Source organism: Neltuma alba, unplaced genomic scaffold (assembly GCF_004799145.2).
Source record: "Neltuma alba isolate B1F8T4 unplaced genomic scaffold, ASM479914v2 tig00004123_pilon, whole genome shotgun sequence".
NCBI lineage: Eukaryota > Viridiplantae > Streptophyta > Magnoliopsida > Fabales > Fabaceae > Neltuma > Neltuma alba.
The window spans coordinates 19572-35888 of NW_021633573.1; the positions used below are offsets into that span (position 1 = coordinate 19572).

At 34.7% G+C, this 16317-nt stretch overlaps 1 protein-coding gene across 1 annotated transcript; it reads left to right on the top strand.

The window, feature by feature from the left end:
• Positions 1 to 15224: 15224 nt before the first annotated feature.
• Positions 15225 to 15764, top strand: LOC114743761 (F-box/kelch-repeat protein At3g23880-like). Its single transcript, XM_028931982.1, has one exon. The coding sequence runs from the start codon at positions 15225 to 15227 to the stop codon at positions 15762 to 15764; it is 540 nt and encodes a 179-aa protein (XP_028787815.1).
• The last annotated feature ends 553 nt before the right edge of the window (positions 15765 to 16317 follow it).

The window sequence follows — 16317 nt, forward strand, 5'->3', positions numbered from 1 at the left end:
GTTCATTTAATGAAATTACTTAAATTATTATTAAATAATTATTTGAGAACATATATGTATGTTTTTTATAAGTGGGAGCATTTAGAAGATAAGGCTTCTAAGAGTCACAATTTTTTTCTGAAGTGCTTATATAAAATGCTTGATAGAACATAGTGATTATTGCCTGTATCTGTGTGATGGGAAGTACAAACGTATGCTCTTGATTATGGATTTTGCAGTGCCCTTATTTTCTGATCGAGCATAATATAAGTACATGATATTGTATACTTTGCTGTGCTATATAACTGAAATGTTCTATGGTACGTCTCTCTTTTAGAGAGAACATAGAATAATATGGGATAAATTTGCTCCAAAACTGAAAATAGCAACCAAGAACATTATTGCTAAGCTTAATAAAGAGGAAAAGCTTAATGGGGACAACTGGGACATATGGCACCGAAAGGTCCAATACATCTTGGAGGAACAAGATGCTGTTGAACCTCTAACCACTACAATGGTCAAACCTGAAGCTGGGAATAAGGTCCAACATAGGAGGGACTAAGAGGCTTATCAAGTTTAGAAGAAGAAAAACAGCATAGCAAGAATCATGCTTCTGAGTACAATGGCTGATGACATAATGTGCGAATTCAAAAGGCACAAAACTACACAAGCTATGTGGATAGTATTGAAGGATAAGTTTAGTGGTACTTCTACTACCAAACTTAGGAGGTTAATGATTAAGTTTAATACCTAAAAATTTAAGCTAAAACAATCCTATAAAGCAACATCTAAGAGAGATGGCCAACATGATCAGAAAACTTAAGGAAGCTGGACACGTTCTGTCTGATGAACAGCAGATACAGGCTATTATCAGATCACTCCCTGCTAGCTGGGAGCACATGAAGGTTAATCTGACCCATAATGAAAACATCGTTACTTTTAACGATGTAGCTAAGTACTTGGAGTTGGAGGATGAACGTTTAGAGGCTTACAAGACCTCTGGACAAGCTTATTACATTGAGGATGTTGGCACTTCCCAATCAAGGCCCGATTCCAAGAAGGGCAAAAGGTTCCAGAAGAAAGAGAAGAAGGGTGGTTCTCATCCCAAAAAGGAAAGAAACAATTCAAGAAGAAGGGAAAGAAAGGTGAGAAGAAGAAGCTGGACCTAAAGAAGGTCAAGCCTGTCAGAGAATGGGCCATTTCGCACGTGATTGTTTAAAACAGGATGAGAGCAAAAATGTGTTAGTGAATTATGTGAATTCACATGTTTCTTATGTTTCTAGTACTATTTTTCTAACAAATCCTGTTTCTTCTTCTTGAATTATAGACTCAGGCTCCATAGGCCACATGACCAGGGATCAAGGATCCTTTATCGAGTACTGTCAGTTGCCGTATCAAAGCAAGTGGCTTTACATCGGGAACAACACGAGGATTGAGGTTAAAGGTTTTGGCACCTGCAAATTTACTTTGCGTGGTGGGAAGACCTTGATACTCCATGATATACTTTACGCTCCTGACATCCGATGGAACTTAGTTTCTATTTTATGTCTTTTAGAGTTTGGGTTTGATGTAAACTTTTATGGTAAAGTTGCAGACATTTTAAGCAACTTAGTCCTTTATGGTTCAATTTTCTTGTTTAAAAAGTTCTTTATTTTGGATATTGTTAGTGATTTTAATCGTAATGAATGCTTTGCTATTTCTTCGAGTAATGTTGATATAAACATATGGCATGCTAGACTAGGACATATTAATCAAAATAGAATGATTAAATTAGCTAAAGAAGGGTTGTTAGGTGCTATTCCAAATATGAAAATGTCCCTATGTGAAAATTGTCTAGTTGGTAAGGCAACAAGAAAACCTTTTGGTGGGGAACAAGAGCTGAAAATCCATTACAATTAATCCATTCCGACATATGCGGTCCAATGAGTGTGAGGGTGAGACACGGAGCTTAGCATTTTATTACTTTCATTGATGATTTTTCACGATATGGTCATGTCTATTTGATCTCGCATAAGTCTGAAGCTCCTGAGTGCTTTAGATGATACATAAACTAGGTAGAAAATCAAATGGACAATAAAATTAAAGCATTACACACTGATCAAGGTCGTGAACATTTATCTGAACAGTTCAAACAGCTCTGTGAAGAGAAAGGGATAATTAGACAACTGACTACCCCTAGCACTCTCCAACAAAATAGAGTTGCTGAAAGAAGAAATAGAACTCTTCTAGACATGGTTAGGTCTATGATGGCTCAAGCAAACCTACTAATTTCATACTGGGGTGATGCTTTGTTAACGGCAACCTTCATACTTAACCGTGTGCCCTCAAAATCGGTTGCTTCCACACCCTATGAGTTATAGATGAAATGCAAATTAGATCTAAGCATCCTATGACCTTGGGGGTCAGCGGCGTATATCCATGACAGTTCCCAACAAGTATGGAAAATTGGGTCTTAGAGGAAAGAAGCGTATCTTTATAAGGTACTCTGAACAATCAAAGGGATATGTTTTCATAGGTGAAAACAAAGACGGAACAATGACTAAAATAGAATCAAGGGATGCAACATTCATTGAGACTGAATTTTCTAATAGAGGAGATGTTGACCACACTGTTTCTCTTTATGAGACACAGGGAGAAGACAGTGCAGAACAAATTGACAAACTAGAGTTGTCTAGGTGTGTCAATCTGAGTGGGAGCCAAGAAAGGTCAACACCGAGACCTGAATAAAGAAAGAAAGAAAAACAAACAGCTCCCGTCAGAAGGAGTAATAGGGAAAGTATTCCCAAAAGACGCTTTTAAATAGAAGGCAAATCTTTCTTAGTTACTCCAGAAAGGGATGATGAGTCCCATTTTGTACGAGAAGTCTTGTCAAGTTCTGCCAAGGAGGAATGGATGAAAACGATGGAAGAAGAAATGGACTCAATGAAAAAGAACTAAGTTTGAGTGTTAGTTGATCTTCCAAAAAGGCGTAAAGCCATTAGAAACAAGTGGGTTCTCAAGATTAAAAAAAAATGGATAGATCAATTGAAAAATATAAAGCTCGATTAGTGACAAAGGGATACACACAACAGGAAGGCATAGATTATGAAGATACGTTCTCACCTATTGTGTGTTTCAACTCTATTAGACTTATTCTGGCAATAGTAAACAGTTTAGACCTGGAATTACATCAGATGGATGTAAAAACTGTATTCCTAAATGGTGATCTGGATGAAGAAATCTATATGGAACAACCATTAGGTTTCATTGAAAAAGGAAAGGAGAACAAAGTTTGTAAACTCAAAAGATCCATTTATGGATTGAAACAATTATCTAGACAGTAGTGTTTGAGGTTTCACAAAGCAATAACCTCATATAACTTCCAAATGATAGAGGAAGACCACTGCGTCAACATTAAGCGGTTTGAGGGTAATTTTGTCATATTATCCTTATATGTAGATGATATACTATTGGCCGGAAATAGTCTAGATTCGGTGATGGCTATTAAAGAATGGCTTTTATTGAATGTTGAGATGAAAGATATGGGCAAAGCAGAGTATATACTTGGAGTAAAGATTCAAAGAAATCGTTCAAAACGAATCCTCTCTTTTTCACAAGAAAATTACATCAACAAGATTCTAGAGCGATTTAACATGAAAGACTGTAATCCCACAAGTACTCCGGTTGCTACTGGAGTGGCCTCGAGTCTTGACATGTGTCCCAAAACCGAGTCTAACAAAAAGAAGATGGAAAGAGTTCCATATGCTAGTGCTGTTGGTAGTCTGATGTACACAATGATGTGTACAAGATTAGATATCTGTTATGCAGTGGGATTGGTAAGCAGATTCCAGTCTAACCCCGGTGAAAAGCATTGGAAAGTAGTGAAGAGGATCTTGAGATACTTAAAGGGCACTTCTAATTATGCACTGTGCTACAAAGAAAGCGACCTGTGCCTTGTTGGATACTCCGATGCTGATGTAGGGGGAGATGAAGAAGAACGAAGGTCAACTTCAAGTTATGCCTTCTTCCTAAACAATGGCGCTATATGTTGGAGCTGTAAGAAGCAAATGTGCATTGCCTTACATTCAATGGAAGTTGAGTTTGTGGCATACGTTGCAGCAGTGCAAGAGGCTTTATGGTTGAAAAGATCTATAGAACACATTAGATTTGGAAACAAGAGTACCAATCCAGTGTTAGTACACTGTGACAATACTGTAGCCCTAGCCTATACTAAAGATCCTAGGTATCACAGCAAGACCAAGCATATTGACATCAAGTATAATTTTGTTAGAGATTATATAGCATAAAAAATTGTTACTGTACAATACATTTCAACCAAATGTATGGTAGCAGATATCCTGACAAAGCCAACAGGTGAGAAATTTTTTAAGGAACATATCCAAGCCCTTGGCATGCGTTGAGTGTAATATGTAGACCTTATATAATATGATTTTTATAATTAATGAAATTACATATTTTTTCTGTCATCACTTTATGTGTCTGTCCGAAAGTATACAATATCTAGTATGTCATACAAGTTAAAAAAAGTTGGCTCTCTCACACGGGCAACCGCCTTTGACACTCAGGTGGAATAAGCAAAGATAAGACATTTGTGTTCACTAGTAAAGTAGCAAAGAATGCTAATATGGTAGGGAAGAAACATAAATTATATGTGGCCTTGACTAAAGTGTAGCAAATCAAGATGAAATCTATATGAATAAAGTTGGATCGAAGCTTTGAATCCCACTTTCATAATACCTGTAGCCAGATAACAAACTCTTCAACATTGACGTCATAGATATGAGCAGAGTTGAAGAATTTGAGTTTAGATACTGAGTGTGTCTGGACTTAGGTCTGTACGGTGTTAATGATAAGTCCAAAACGACATACGCTCTTATAGTGAAAGAGTAATACCGTTGCATGTGTTTCATACCACATGTGCTGAAAGAATCGTAAAAGGGAAACAAGTGAAAGATCCCTGCTTCATTGCTGTGTGAGTCCCAGGTAGGAATTATCCTCCCGTTGGTGTCCTTTGACTTTGACAATATAATGAAGATATGTTTCAGTGACCACTACTTTGGCATGTGTCCTATGGTCATGATAGATGCGATCTAAGGTATTATGCTAGGAAAGTGACTGATTCATATCAAAGTGATATTTGACCGAAAGGAAGATTAACTGCAATATACACATCTATGCTAGTGTCTAAGACATGTCTGTTATGACATTTCGTTGTCATAAGTGTAGACACTAGACATACGAGAAGGACAATTTGAGTCAAACATTGACTCCAAAGGGATCAGATTTGCCATGAAAAGTGTATACAAGTAAATTTGGGACATTTGAGGCGTAATTTTAAAATTCAAGCTACACGAAAGAGAGAGTGACTTTTACTGGTCCTATAAAAGGATTTCTAGTACAAGCACCTCAGCGAAGACGTCATACTCACGAGGTCATGACAAAGCACTAAGTGTGAAATTAAGGGAAGAGAGAGAGACTAGACCCATGACATCTAATCCACCAAGTGTGAGCGGGAGATGTAGCAAAATGGGCCAATCCACCCTTGGTGGATTGGACCCAAACCCATTAAGTTTGGGATTCTTATGCAAATAATAGAACATATAGGTCGAGAATTGCGAATTTTTCTTTTTTGTTTAAACTGAAACATGGAGGAACGATTAACGTGGAGGGAATAGTTATATGGAGGTAGTTTCTGCCAAATGGATAGATATGGGAAAAGTCAAACATATAACTCTCTCTCTCAGTTCGTTTTTCCCGACTTCTTTTTTTTCTTCTCCCTTCGGTTGCTCTTCCCGTATGCACATTTGCTATGTAACCAAGATCCAACTCCATCACCGGATCTCCGTGTGGCTATCTGAAACTGTTATACATTCCAGGTACGCCCGAATTCATCATTTAGAAACTGTGCACTCCCAGAAACCCAAGAAGAATTTTTGTCTGATGTAAAGGCCTTCTTCCCAAACTATTATGATGTCAAGGACATGGGAAGGGTTTGCGGTTATCCTAATATTGGCTTTGGGTTACTCGCCTCAACGCTTAATATTAAACGCGTAGGAAGGAACCATCAGGCGGGCTCGGACGCCCTCTTGACCTTATTTGTCTTTTTAGAGCTCATGTTTCGTCGTAGGCCCCCTGCTTTAACACTATATAGAGGAGGTTTCCTGTTTGGACTAGGGCAGGAGGGATCTGTAAGAATTGAGTAGGAGAAACACCCGCCAAATAAACAAACCCACCACGATGAAGACAGTTTACGTGACTCTGTGGTGGTTCCCTGTTAGCTAATATTATAATTTGTTTATTTGTAGACCAAATTTGCCAGATGGAGTGAAATTAAGAGGTGATATCAACATTACTTCTTCGGGATCCATCAACCGCAAAGTCTCAGGTTAGTGTTTTATGTTATTTTATTATGGTTGGCTTGAACCTGATGGTATGAAATGAAAAGTTTAAAGAAGACAAACCAGCCAATTTATGATTGTGTGAAAGTGGATGGGTTATAGGGTAGGACGATATCTTGACTTGGAATGTTACTCTTTTACCCATGTATGGAATTTTAGCTTATCAACTGGAATACTTGATCAATTGAACGTTGACATAATAACCTGTATTGCTTCTTATACGGTTTCTTAAGTTTGTTGAAAAAACTGCTCCTGTTGCTGTTTATACCTTGGGTAAAGGTTCATCAGCAGCAGGTCTCACAGCTTCTGTAGTTCGAGATAGCAGCTCTGTATGTTCTTTACTTTCTTCATTTTTCATAGGGTAGTGTTTTTGTTTTTTTTTTGTTTTTTTTTTTTAACGTTTGCTTCAGGTTACTGTTGGATACATTCTTGGTTAATTTGCTTATGCTTTGTTGGTTTGAAAAGTCTCTGATTCTTCTTTAATTTGTGCAATTAAGAGAGAGTTCTATCTTGAAGGAGGGGCCATGGTCGTGGCAGATGGTGGTGTTATCTGCAGTGATGAGTTTGATGAGATGAGACTAGAGGATAGGCATGCTAGGTTTTCTTTTGTTGTCTTTTTTGGCCACAATGTATGCAAGTTTCCTGATTTGTTTGTAATTGGTCACTATTACGTTGTGCATAGTTTGGTTTTGGTGGAAGGGATGTGATATCAAATTTGTTGTTTTGTTTTTAATTTGACCTTCATATTCTTATATCGCATACTGTAACAGAGGACTAACATTCATTACCATCCAAAAGCTTGGATTACTTGTTTCATGACTTAATGTTCGTTATACTGTAGTCATATCATTAAGGTTCATGCATCAGCTAATACTACAAGAGAAAGGTTTCTAAAAAGAAGAGAACTGGCTCAAGAGGTACGCTGGATCTATAAGCTCATTCAAATGTTCTCTATGAGATCCTTAGTCAAATATCCATGAGGGATGACCTGTTGGATCTTAAAATTACGGGTATTTACAACATTACGGAGCCCAAAAAAAATTAGTGAATAGAAAGAAGCATAACTAAAAACAATGATGCGGAGAGAGAAGACCTTGTGCGCTTGGCTGCGGCAGACATCTCGGAGTGAGCCTTAACATTTTATCGTTGCGGCGAATATTCTCAAGTCTCTTCCATTCGTAGTCAGTCAGATTCTGAGACGCCATCAGAATCGGCGAAATGTTTTCACCTGTAGATATTGCAAATTATTACGTTATACACAAGTGCCTTATATTGGGTTGTGTGTGTTCGTTGGATTTGCTTACTTGGCCATTTAATTGTTTGGATAAAACTGTTGGGTTTCAGTACTGGTTTGTGTGTTCGTTAGATTTGCCCACTTGGCCATTTTGTTCCACCTAGCAGAAAGGAGATTTTATTGATCAGAAAATATTCACAAAGAGAGCTGACAAGAAACCATGCAAAACCAAAAGAGGCGAGCCTAATCGCAGATTCCTGTAGAAATCCCTGGCCCTGATAGTGTAATCTGAGAACTAGGACTTTGTTAACAAGAGAGAAAACATGAGTAGCCCCATTACAAAATAAAGCTCGGTTTCGGGTCCCATGGTTTAACATTATTGTTGTAATGGTTTGGGTGATGAAAACTAAAATAATAATTGTAATGGTTTCTCTCTGATCGTTTTAATTGACATTAATTTATAGCGGGGTGATGGGTCCAGCTGGATTTTCTTGTGTTGGTTGGATTAGATGCATGTCTTTTAAGTCTGGCCATTATACTCCAGGCTCACTTCTTAGAGCGAGATGTTTAACTCGTCTTGAACAACTAATAGACCTAATCAGGATCCTAAAGATCAGAGCTGAGCTTTCCATCGGTATTATATCATGATTTTAATACCTCGAAACATTGTTCTGATGGTAAAACAGTGTTATTCAAACTGTGGAAGCATCAAATAACAAACAAAAATCAGTAACGACAAGCTAGTTGAGCTGTTATTGTCTTCTTTCTTAGGCTATAACCGGTGCCATTCAACGCAGAACAACAAAGTACAGCTTCAACAGTATCAAACTCCCTAGCTTCCACAGCGTACAACTACTAATTTCATATATTATTAAGCATTTTACTCTCTTTAAGGTTTAATATTAGAGAACTCGAATCCACAGACCCCCAAACAGGATTCCATCACCTTTCCTATTCCAAATGGCTCTTATTGTCTGTCCCTGGCACTGTCACAAATGAACCAGTTTCTTTCAGCTTCATTTCAACTTCTTTTTCACTTTTTTATATCTTGGAGGTTAAAGACACGGGATCTAAGGGCGATGACCAATGCTGCTAAACACAGGCCCTGTTGTCCTAATCAATGCTAGGCTTAAGTTTCAGTTCCTATTTTCCGGTTGCAATTTCTTTCCTTGGATAGTTGTGTGACTTGCAACTTCTTTTTAAGATAGTATTGATTTGTTACTGGTATTTATAAAGTTAATTTGATATTGGTGAACCCAGTGCCAAGTCTTGAATTCACCTAATAGGAATTATCTGAGTTTTATGTTGCATTTTAGTAATCTTTCTGCAAAACTGAAACATTTCTGGATTTCTTTGCAACGCCATGTTCCAGTGGTATAATGCAAGAAAGTGCTGAACCAGCAAGTTTAAAACAACCGTTTTATATGTGCAGCATCATTTGAAATTAAAGTTGCTACTTTCTTTACTTACCAAAAAAATAAAAAAAAGTTGCTACTTCTTTCGGCTTCCCATAATGGGAGCTATCAGGTTAGATGATGAAAATGTTTGAGATTTAATCTCTTTTAAGGGCTTGAGAAAAGAACAAATCGCCATCCATGTCTTGACTTGCTCCATGGAAGGAATGGTATCTCAGAAAGAGAACTCTTTTTTTTTTTTGGTGTGGTTATTGTAAAATTAGCAACCTGTAGAAGAAATCATATAAAATACTTTTGAAGCTTTTTAGACAAACAAACCTATAATCGAAGCTTCATCTTATTACGGCAAAAATTAATGTACTACCTCTGGTCATAAATATAAGAGCAAATTTAGCTTTTAATTTAATTTTAAATATAAGATTCCAATTCATTTTGTCTCTTATATTTATCTATTTTTTCAAGGTAATCAGTATAATAGTTGCGTCTGTTAAATATTTTATCAAATGACACTTGATTAACAAGAGTACTCTAAAAAAGACAATATATATTTATCACAAATAATTAACTTAACTAATTTTTTTAGTCTAGTCAAATTAATTAAATAGCTGTTATATTAAAGACTGGAACTAGTATTACATTTTTGTTGTGGAAGAGAAAACTTGCACTCTGCAATTTCAGAGTTATGATGATGAAAAGGAGTGCAAGAAGACAGAGAACACAAGAATTTTAAAAAAAAAAAAAAAGGAGAAGAAAGTTTCCTTGTTGATATCATAAATGCTCATGTTAGCTAATTAGAGTTGGCTGGGATTACAGAAGGGGTGAGGTATAATTAATTAATATGACTTTTCTATTTATTTGGAATATAAATATACGTGGGAGAGACATGCCTCCACTCTCCTCAAACCTCCTGCTCCACTTATTGGATTAGTACTAGCTAATGATGAATAATTGGTCAATTTAAGTTTTTAGCTTTGGAAAAAAAAATTACAATAAGTTCTCACTCCAAAGAAATAAATACAAAAAAGTTCTTTAAAATCATCCAATAATCTGAAGTTCTAAAAGATTTCATTGCAAGATATTCTATTTATTTATTTACCAAACAACCCTATCTTCTTCATACGATCCTTCCTCATCCTTTGTCATTTTTTCCACTTTCATCACTCAACCCTCAGATCTATTCTCATTGAAATCACAATCCCTTCAAATTCTTCATAATCGTACGCTCATTCACAATCAAAATCCTATCAAAAATCTAAAGCGCAGGTTTGATCATTTTTTCTGATTCATAGTCTTCTTTCCTTTTATTACTTATTGAGCTTGAATTTCTTAATTGGATTATGTGCCCTGCAGCAATTAGATTCATGCAAATCTTTTATCTCCTATGTCTCTTGATTTCATTTCTCATCTACCTTATATCTTGTGCTTGTTCTCTTGCTCTTTCATCTTCCTGGTCATACCCAGATCTGATTATGCTCATTGTTGAGAAAATGTGTTTGTAATGTTTGCTGTAATAGTTGTTAATTGTTACATTTTAAATTGTGAATGACTACTTTTTCAATTGTCAATGCATACTGCTAAAACATCTTATACAAACTTATGATATAATCTCATTTTAATTTACATATTCTGATCACACATGATTTCAAGTTAAATAAGCTTGTATAATACTTGTTTGTTATAATTTCATATCATATAAGAAGCAAGACAAATGTTTATCAAATAAATATCAAGTCAGAAGTGTAGCAATAAGTATGAGCTTAATCTACTCAAATAGTTGTAGGGTCATGAATTACCGCTATGTTTCTAGATAATTTGTTGATGGGTTGCTTTGTTATAAGTTGGGATGAATGAATTTGATGAAGGTTGTTAAAGCTAGAAATTTTTGTCATGTATTGAGAAAATATGTTATTAATATCTACCATAATAGTTATTACTTATTATACTATAAGTTGTTAGCAGTGGCCCTTTCAATTGTCAATCAATGATGCTAAAACACTTGATATACTCTCATTTCAATTTTCATATTCTGATCATATATTATTTGAAGTTAAATATGCTTATATGGTACATTTTAGTGATAATTTCATATGTACTCAAGTAATTTTTTGTTCATTTGCTCATGATATCTATTGAATTTAATGGTTCCTTTGCTTTTACATGCAGGTAAAAAATAGTCTAATAATTTATTCGAAAGATGTAGATTGTTGCTGATTAGAAATTAGTTGTGATAGATTAGTGGAGTTGTGGCTAAAAAATAGGAAAGAAATAGATGCTTCAATTGTTTATAGCTTTTACGCAACCAGAAAATGCCTTTTTTATAACTATAAATGACCTTGTTTGATAAGCAAATGTACATTACTTCTATTGTTATTATTTATCAAAGGAAATTAAATTTTCAAGTAAAGTTGTGTGATTGCAATGAAATTCAGGGTGTTTGCAATGAAATTGTATATCATATTTTGGTATAACATATAAATTTATACCATGTTTTTAAGGTCTACACAAATCTTTATATGATATTACTAGCAGGAGGAAAATGAGAAATCAAAGTGCAATGATGATTGATAAGTGCAAGTTTAAGAAATCATAAGTGTTGGTGAAGGAAATAATAGTTCACTTTATATTAGAATATATAACTTAAACTTTATATAAAATTATATCCAAACTAAATTCTATCAAAACATAAAATTTTTTTATTATATTATGTCAGATTGTATCACAAGTTTATATCAAAAACAAGTTAAGGTATAATTATTAACAATTAAAGGTTTAGTACATGAGGATGCACAAAATGACAATTCACTTTATAACAAAATATATGTTTTTTTATCAAATTATATTCAAGATAGCTATACAAGTTCATATGCACTATGTAATTGCACCAATTTTCCAAGAAAATGATTTATAACTTTATATTGCAGTGATGAGTAAGGGTGGCTATATTGATAAGTAATGGTGCTTGCAATGACAAATCACTTTATATTAGAATCTATAATTTATCCACCAGATTATATACAAAATACTACCTCCGGTCCTAATTATAAGAGCCAGTTGATTAATTTGAGGAGATTAAAGAAGTAAGTTGAGTTAGTTATTTGTCCTAAATAGGTGTTGTCTTTCCTAAAATATCCTTGCTAATCAAATCTTATTATTAGAAGGGCTACTTTGGAAAAAAAATATATAAATATAAGAGACAAAGTGGATCGGGGTCTTATATTAGAACCAAAATAAAAGTCAAATATGGTCTTATATTAAAGACCGGAGGTAGTATATTTATATCTTTATATGCATCTTCTATATAATTATAATAATTTCACATAATGAATTCATAGTTTCATTGTCTATTCACAAGAACTATATGATCTCATCTCTGCACTTTTTGCATGTTCTTGAAATATTAGAATTAGATTTGCATCATGATATATTGTTACAACTGTTAATCTGTCAAAGTTTCTATCCCTTCCATTCTCATAAGCTTTTCATGTCAAAATCCTATTGTTAGTAGCCGTTAATCTCCCCTTGCCTTTTTTTTTTTTTAAAGAATCATTTGGTGTCTCGATTCAACTGATAAAATTCCTGTCAAGTAAATTATTCCTCCTAGATCATAGAGTAGTCATATTTTGCTTCACTCATATGAAATTGCTTGAAAGTTGAGGAGTAAGTTGTATTGTTGAAAAGAAGTGACCCACGTACTCTACAGTCTTGAGAAATTTTACCATAAAACTGATTTTGGAAGAAATTTAATACAGGAGGTTAAAGGTAGAAATAAATCATAGAAAAATTCATAAGACTTTTTTATATTAAAAGAGGATCTTTTACGAATAAAAATAAATTTTTAGAGGCCTAGAACTACTATTTAAAATTAGTGAAAAATAGTAACCAACGTAGTATATTTTGACCTGAAATTGGTAATTCATGATTGGGCCACATTTCCTCTTTCTCTCCAGTCAGTTTTGGAATTATTTTTGGGCCAAGGAAACATAGGAATTTCGTGCAGCCCATCATCTCTCATGTAAGAAAAGTTTAAGCCCGAAAACAAGCCCAAGAAACCAAGAAAAATCACATGTTGAGGGATACTTGGCATGACCTAAAGATAGAAGGCTATGACAGGGGACACATGGTCCTTGAGTTGGCAGATTTTTAGGCCACATAGAAGGGGGATTATTCGGCCAAAGAGCTGTATAAATACCCCTTCATATGAGCTCGTTTTCGGCCAAAAATTGGGACAACTAAGGGGAGACTCTGTTACACCAAAAACTCAAGCAAAAGAAGACCTAAAACCGCACAAGAGAAGAGAAAAGTCACCAAGCTTTAATCAAGGATGAATTAAGGCATTGTGCAAGAAAACAAGGAGGAGCACTAAAGACTTTAGGAAGTCGAGACATATACTTAAGCAAGAAGTAGCATTGAATTTATAATTTGATTGTTGTCGTGTTTGTTTGAATGTGCACGTATTATTTGTTCTATAATGCCATGATGTGATTAAGCAAGCTATGTGATTATGCCTTGATGTGAATTTCTATATGTAATATGCCTTGGCAATATGCAATTTTGAATGGCTTAGTGATGTGATACATGGCTTTCTTTCCATGGCAATAAAAAACATATAAAAGCTTGTGTATGATAATTCTAGTTCCATGGTAACATGTCACATTTTTGCATAGCATGATAATTATGATTTATTAACATTGAGATTTCCTATGAAATCTCATTCCTTTATGTTCAAATTATTGATCAATTAGGGGATGGAGCAAGCAAGGAGAAAGGCAAGGAGATTGTCTTGGGATAGAAACGATTTTGATACCTCTTGAAAGATTGTTTTGTAAACTTATGTTTTATGTAATTTTGTAACCTTATGTGAATTGACTTGGACTATTGTAATGATGATCTAAGATATCATGAACGTGAATGTTTGACTAAGAAATCATATTTAAACATATGGTATGTGAATGGAATAATCTCATGGTGTTAAAGGAAGAGAAAAGTCAAGAAAAAACATGAAAAAGGGGATAAAATAACACTAAATATGCTTCATTTTCATACCAACGTGATTCTAGTCAAATGATCGAGATTTGGTTGAAACTTGGCAGACTTATAGATTATAGTTTTAGTTTTAAAACAAGTGATATTTCATCAAAATTGAAATTTTGTACAAAAAGTTATACCTATCCAAAATTAGGTATAAATTCTGAAAATTTTCAAGCCAAATTTTAAACATTTAAAATATTTAATATTATCTAATGATATGGGATAATTCTGTTATCTACATTTAAATAAATTTAATTAACATTTAAAGTTTAAAATAGTAAAAGTAATCTCATAGATTTTCAATTATCTCACTAATAAAATCTATCAATTAGCAAACTGATCTTCAATTGAGATCTCTTGATTCTCAATATTTTGTTAGGCACGTACAATTTATGGGATTTTATTTTTATCTCATATTAGTTAGGGGATTTGGCCAAAAAGACAAAAAGAGAAAAATAGATGCGGTTGAAGAGATTAAAAAAGAACTTAATCAATTTAATGTATCTAATAGGTTTTCAATTATCTCACCAAAATGATGAATACTTGGTCAATTTAAGTTTTTAAATTTGGAAAAATAAAATAGTTAAACTATTTTATCTTGTGATTTTCAGTATAACGCATATTAGGAATTCTTACTAATTTAACCCTGACCAATTTTTAATTATTTAACATATTTAATGTTATCTAATGATATAGGATATCTCTGTTATCCGCTTTTAAATACATTTACTTAAATTAAAATTCAATCATTTAAAATCGTAAAAGTCATCTCATGAATTTATTTTCAATCATCTCACCTAATAAAATCTGTCACTTATCTCACCGAAAACAAAAACCTATCACTTAGCAAGTTGATCCTCAATTGCTTATTTAAAAAAAAAAAATCCTCAATTTCTAGATTTTCCTTCTGCCAAGGACTGAGGCTTAGATCCCTTCTTTTCATGCAAGGAAAACAGACATTATTCATGAGGAGTTAAATCACTAACAATCATTATCTACCTGACCCATCTTTGGTAAGCCATCTATAGTCTCGTTTTATTCACAACAAATCTGTTGCATTTTACTTGCCATTTAAAAGCACTTAAAGCAAACATCTTTAGTTTCTAGATTTTAAGGACTGAGGCTTAGGTCCCTTCTTCTCATTCCCCACATATTTTCCGGCAAAAGAAAATGCTGAGCCACAAGGTCCCTAAAGATCTCATGGAGGAGATTTTTGTGAGGCTGCCTGTAAAATCCTTGCTTCGGTTCAAATGTGTAGCCAAATCCTGGTACGCCCTCATCACTGACCCTTGTTTTATTGCCAGACATCTTGAACGGTCCAGATCTATCAGCAAGATTCGCCGCCTGAAGCTTATCTTCCAAGTGAATTGTTCCAATCGGGTGCCCTTCATATCCTTGATTTCTAAAGACCAACCTTATTGTGTGCCCCACGACATGGAACCTCTCCCTCGTAAGGAGTGCTGGTGGTTTCATGGTCACTGTGATGGGATTTTCTGTCTGCACGTGATCAATGTCACTGAAGGAGATGATAATGGGAATAAGTTGTTCAACTATTTGTACCCAACAAAAGGAGGAGATAATTATCTGCTGGATAAGCACAACCTAATCCTTTGGAACCCAACAACAAAAGAGAATAAGCTTATTGCGGCGCCTCAGCGCTTTCAACCCAAAGGCATATATAGCTTCTGTCATGTTTGGATTTGGGTTTGATCCCATTACAAAAGATTACAAGGTTGTTCAACTTTTACTTCCTCTTTTCGAGGCTATACGTCTAGTCGAAGTATATAATCTTAGTACTAATTCTTGGAGGGTATTAGATGTCGTTGTCCCAGATTTTGGGTTATGTTATCATAATTGTACGTTTTATTTGAATGGAGCTTATCATTGGTTAGTTTTTGACTTGCATGGGATCAAAAGAGAGTTTATTTTGAGTTTCGATTTTAGCAAAGAGGTGTTTGGGATGATCCAATTGCCCCCTGCGGTTGATTCTTTACATGGACCAGGCAATATTTTTGTACTTGATCAAAGTCTTGCTTTTGTTCAACGTAGTTTCGTAACTCGAGAATCTAAGATTTGGGTGATGAATGAGTATGGTGTTGAAAGTAGCTGGACTGATAAGTTTGAGATTCGACGACTTGATGAGTTTAGATCCGTCTTAGGGAAAACCAGCCAAGTGAAAGCAGTGCATCATATGCAGAAAAGAAAGAGCTCCCTGAGAGGCGAACATAGGAGAATAAGAAAAACCAGCTTCCTTTTCCACGTT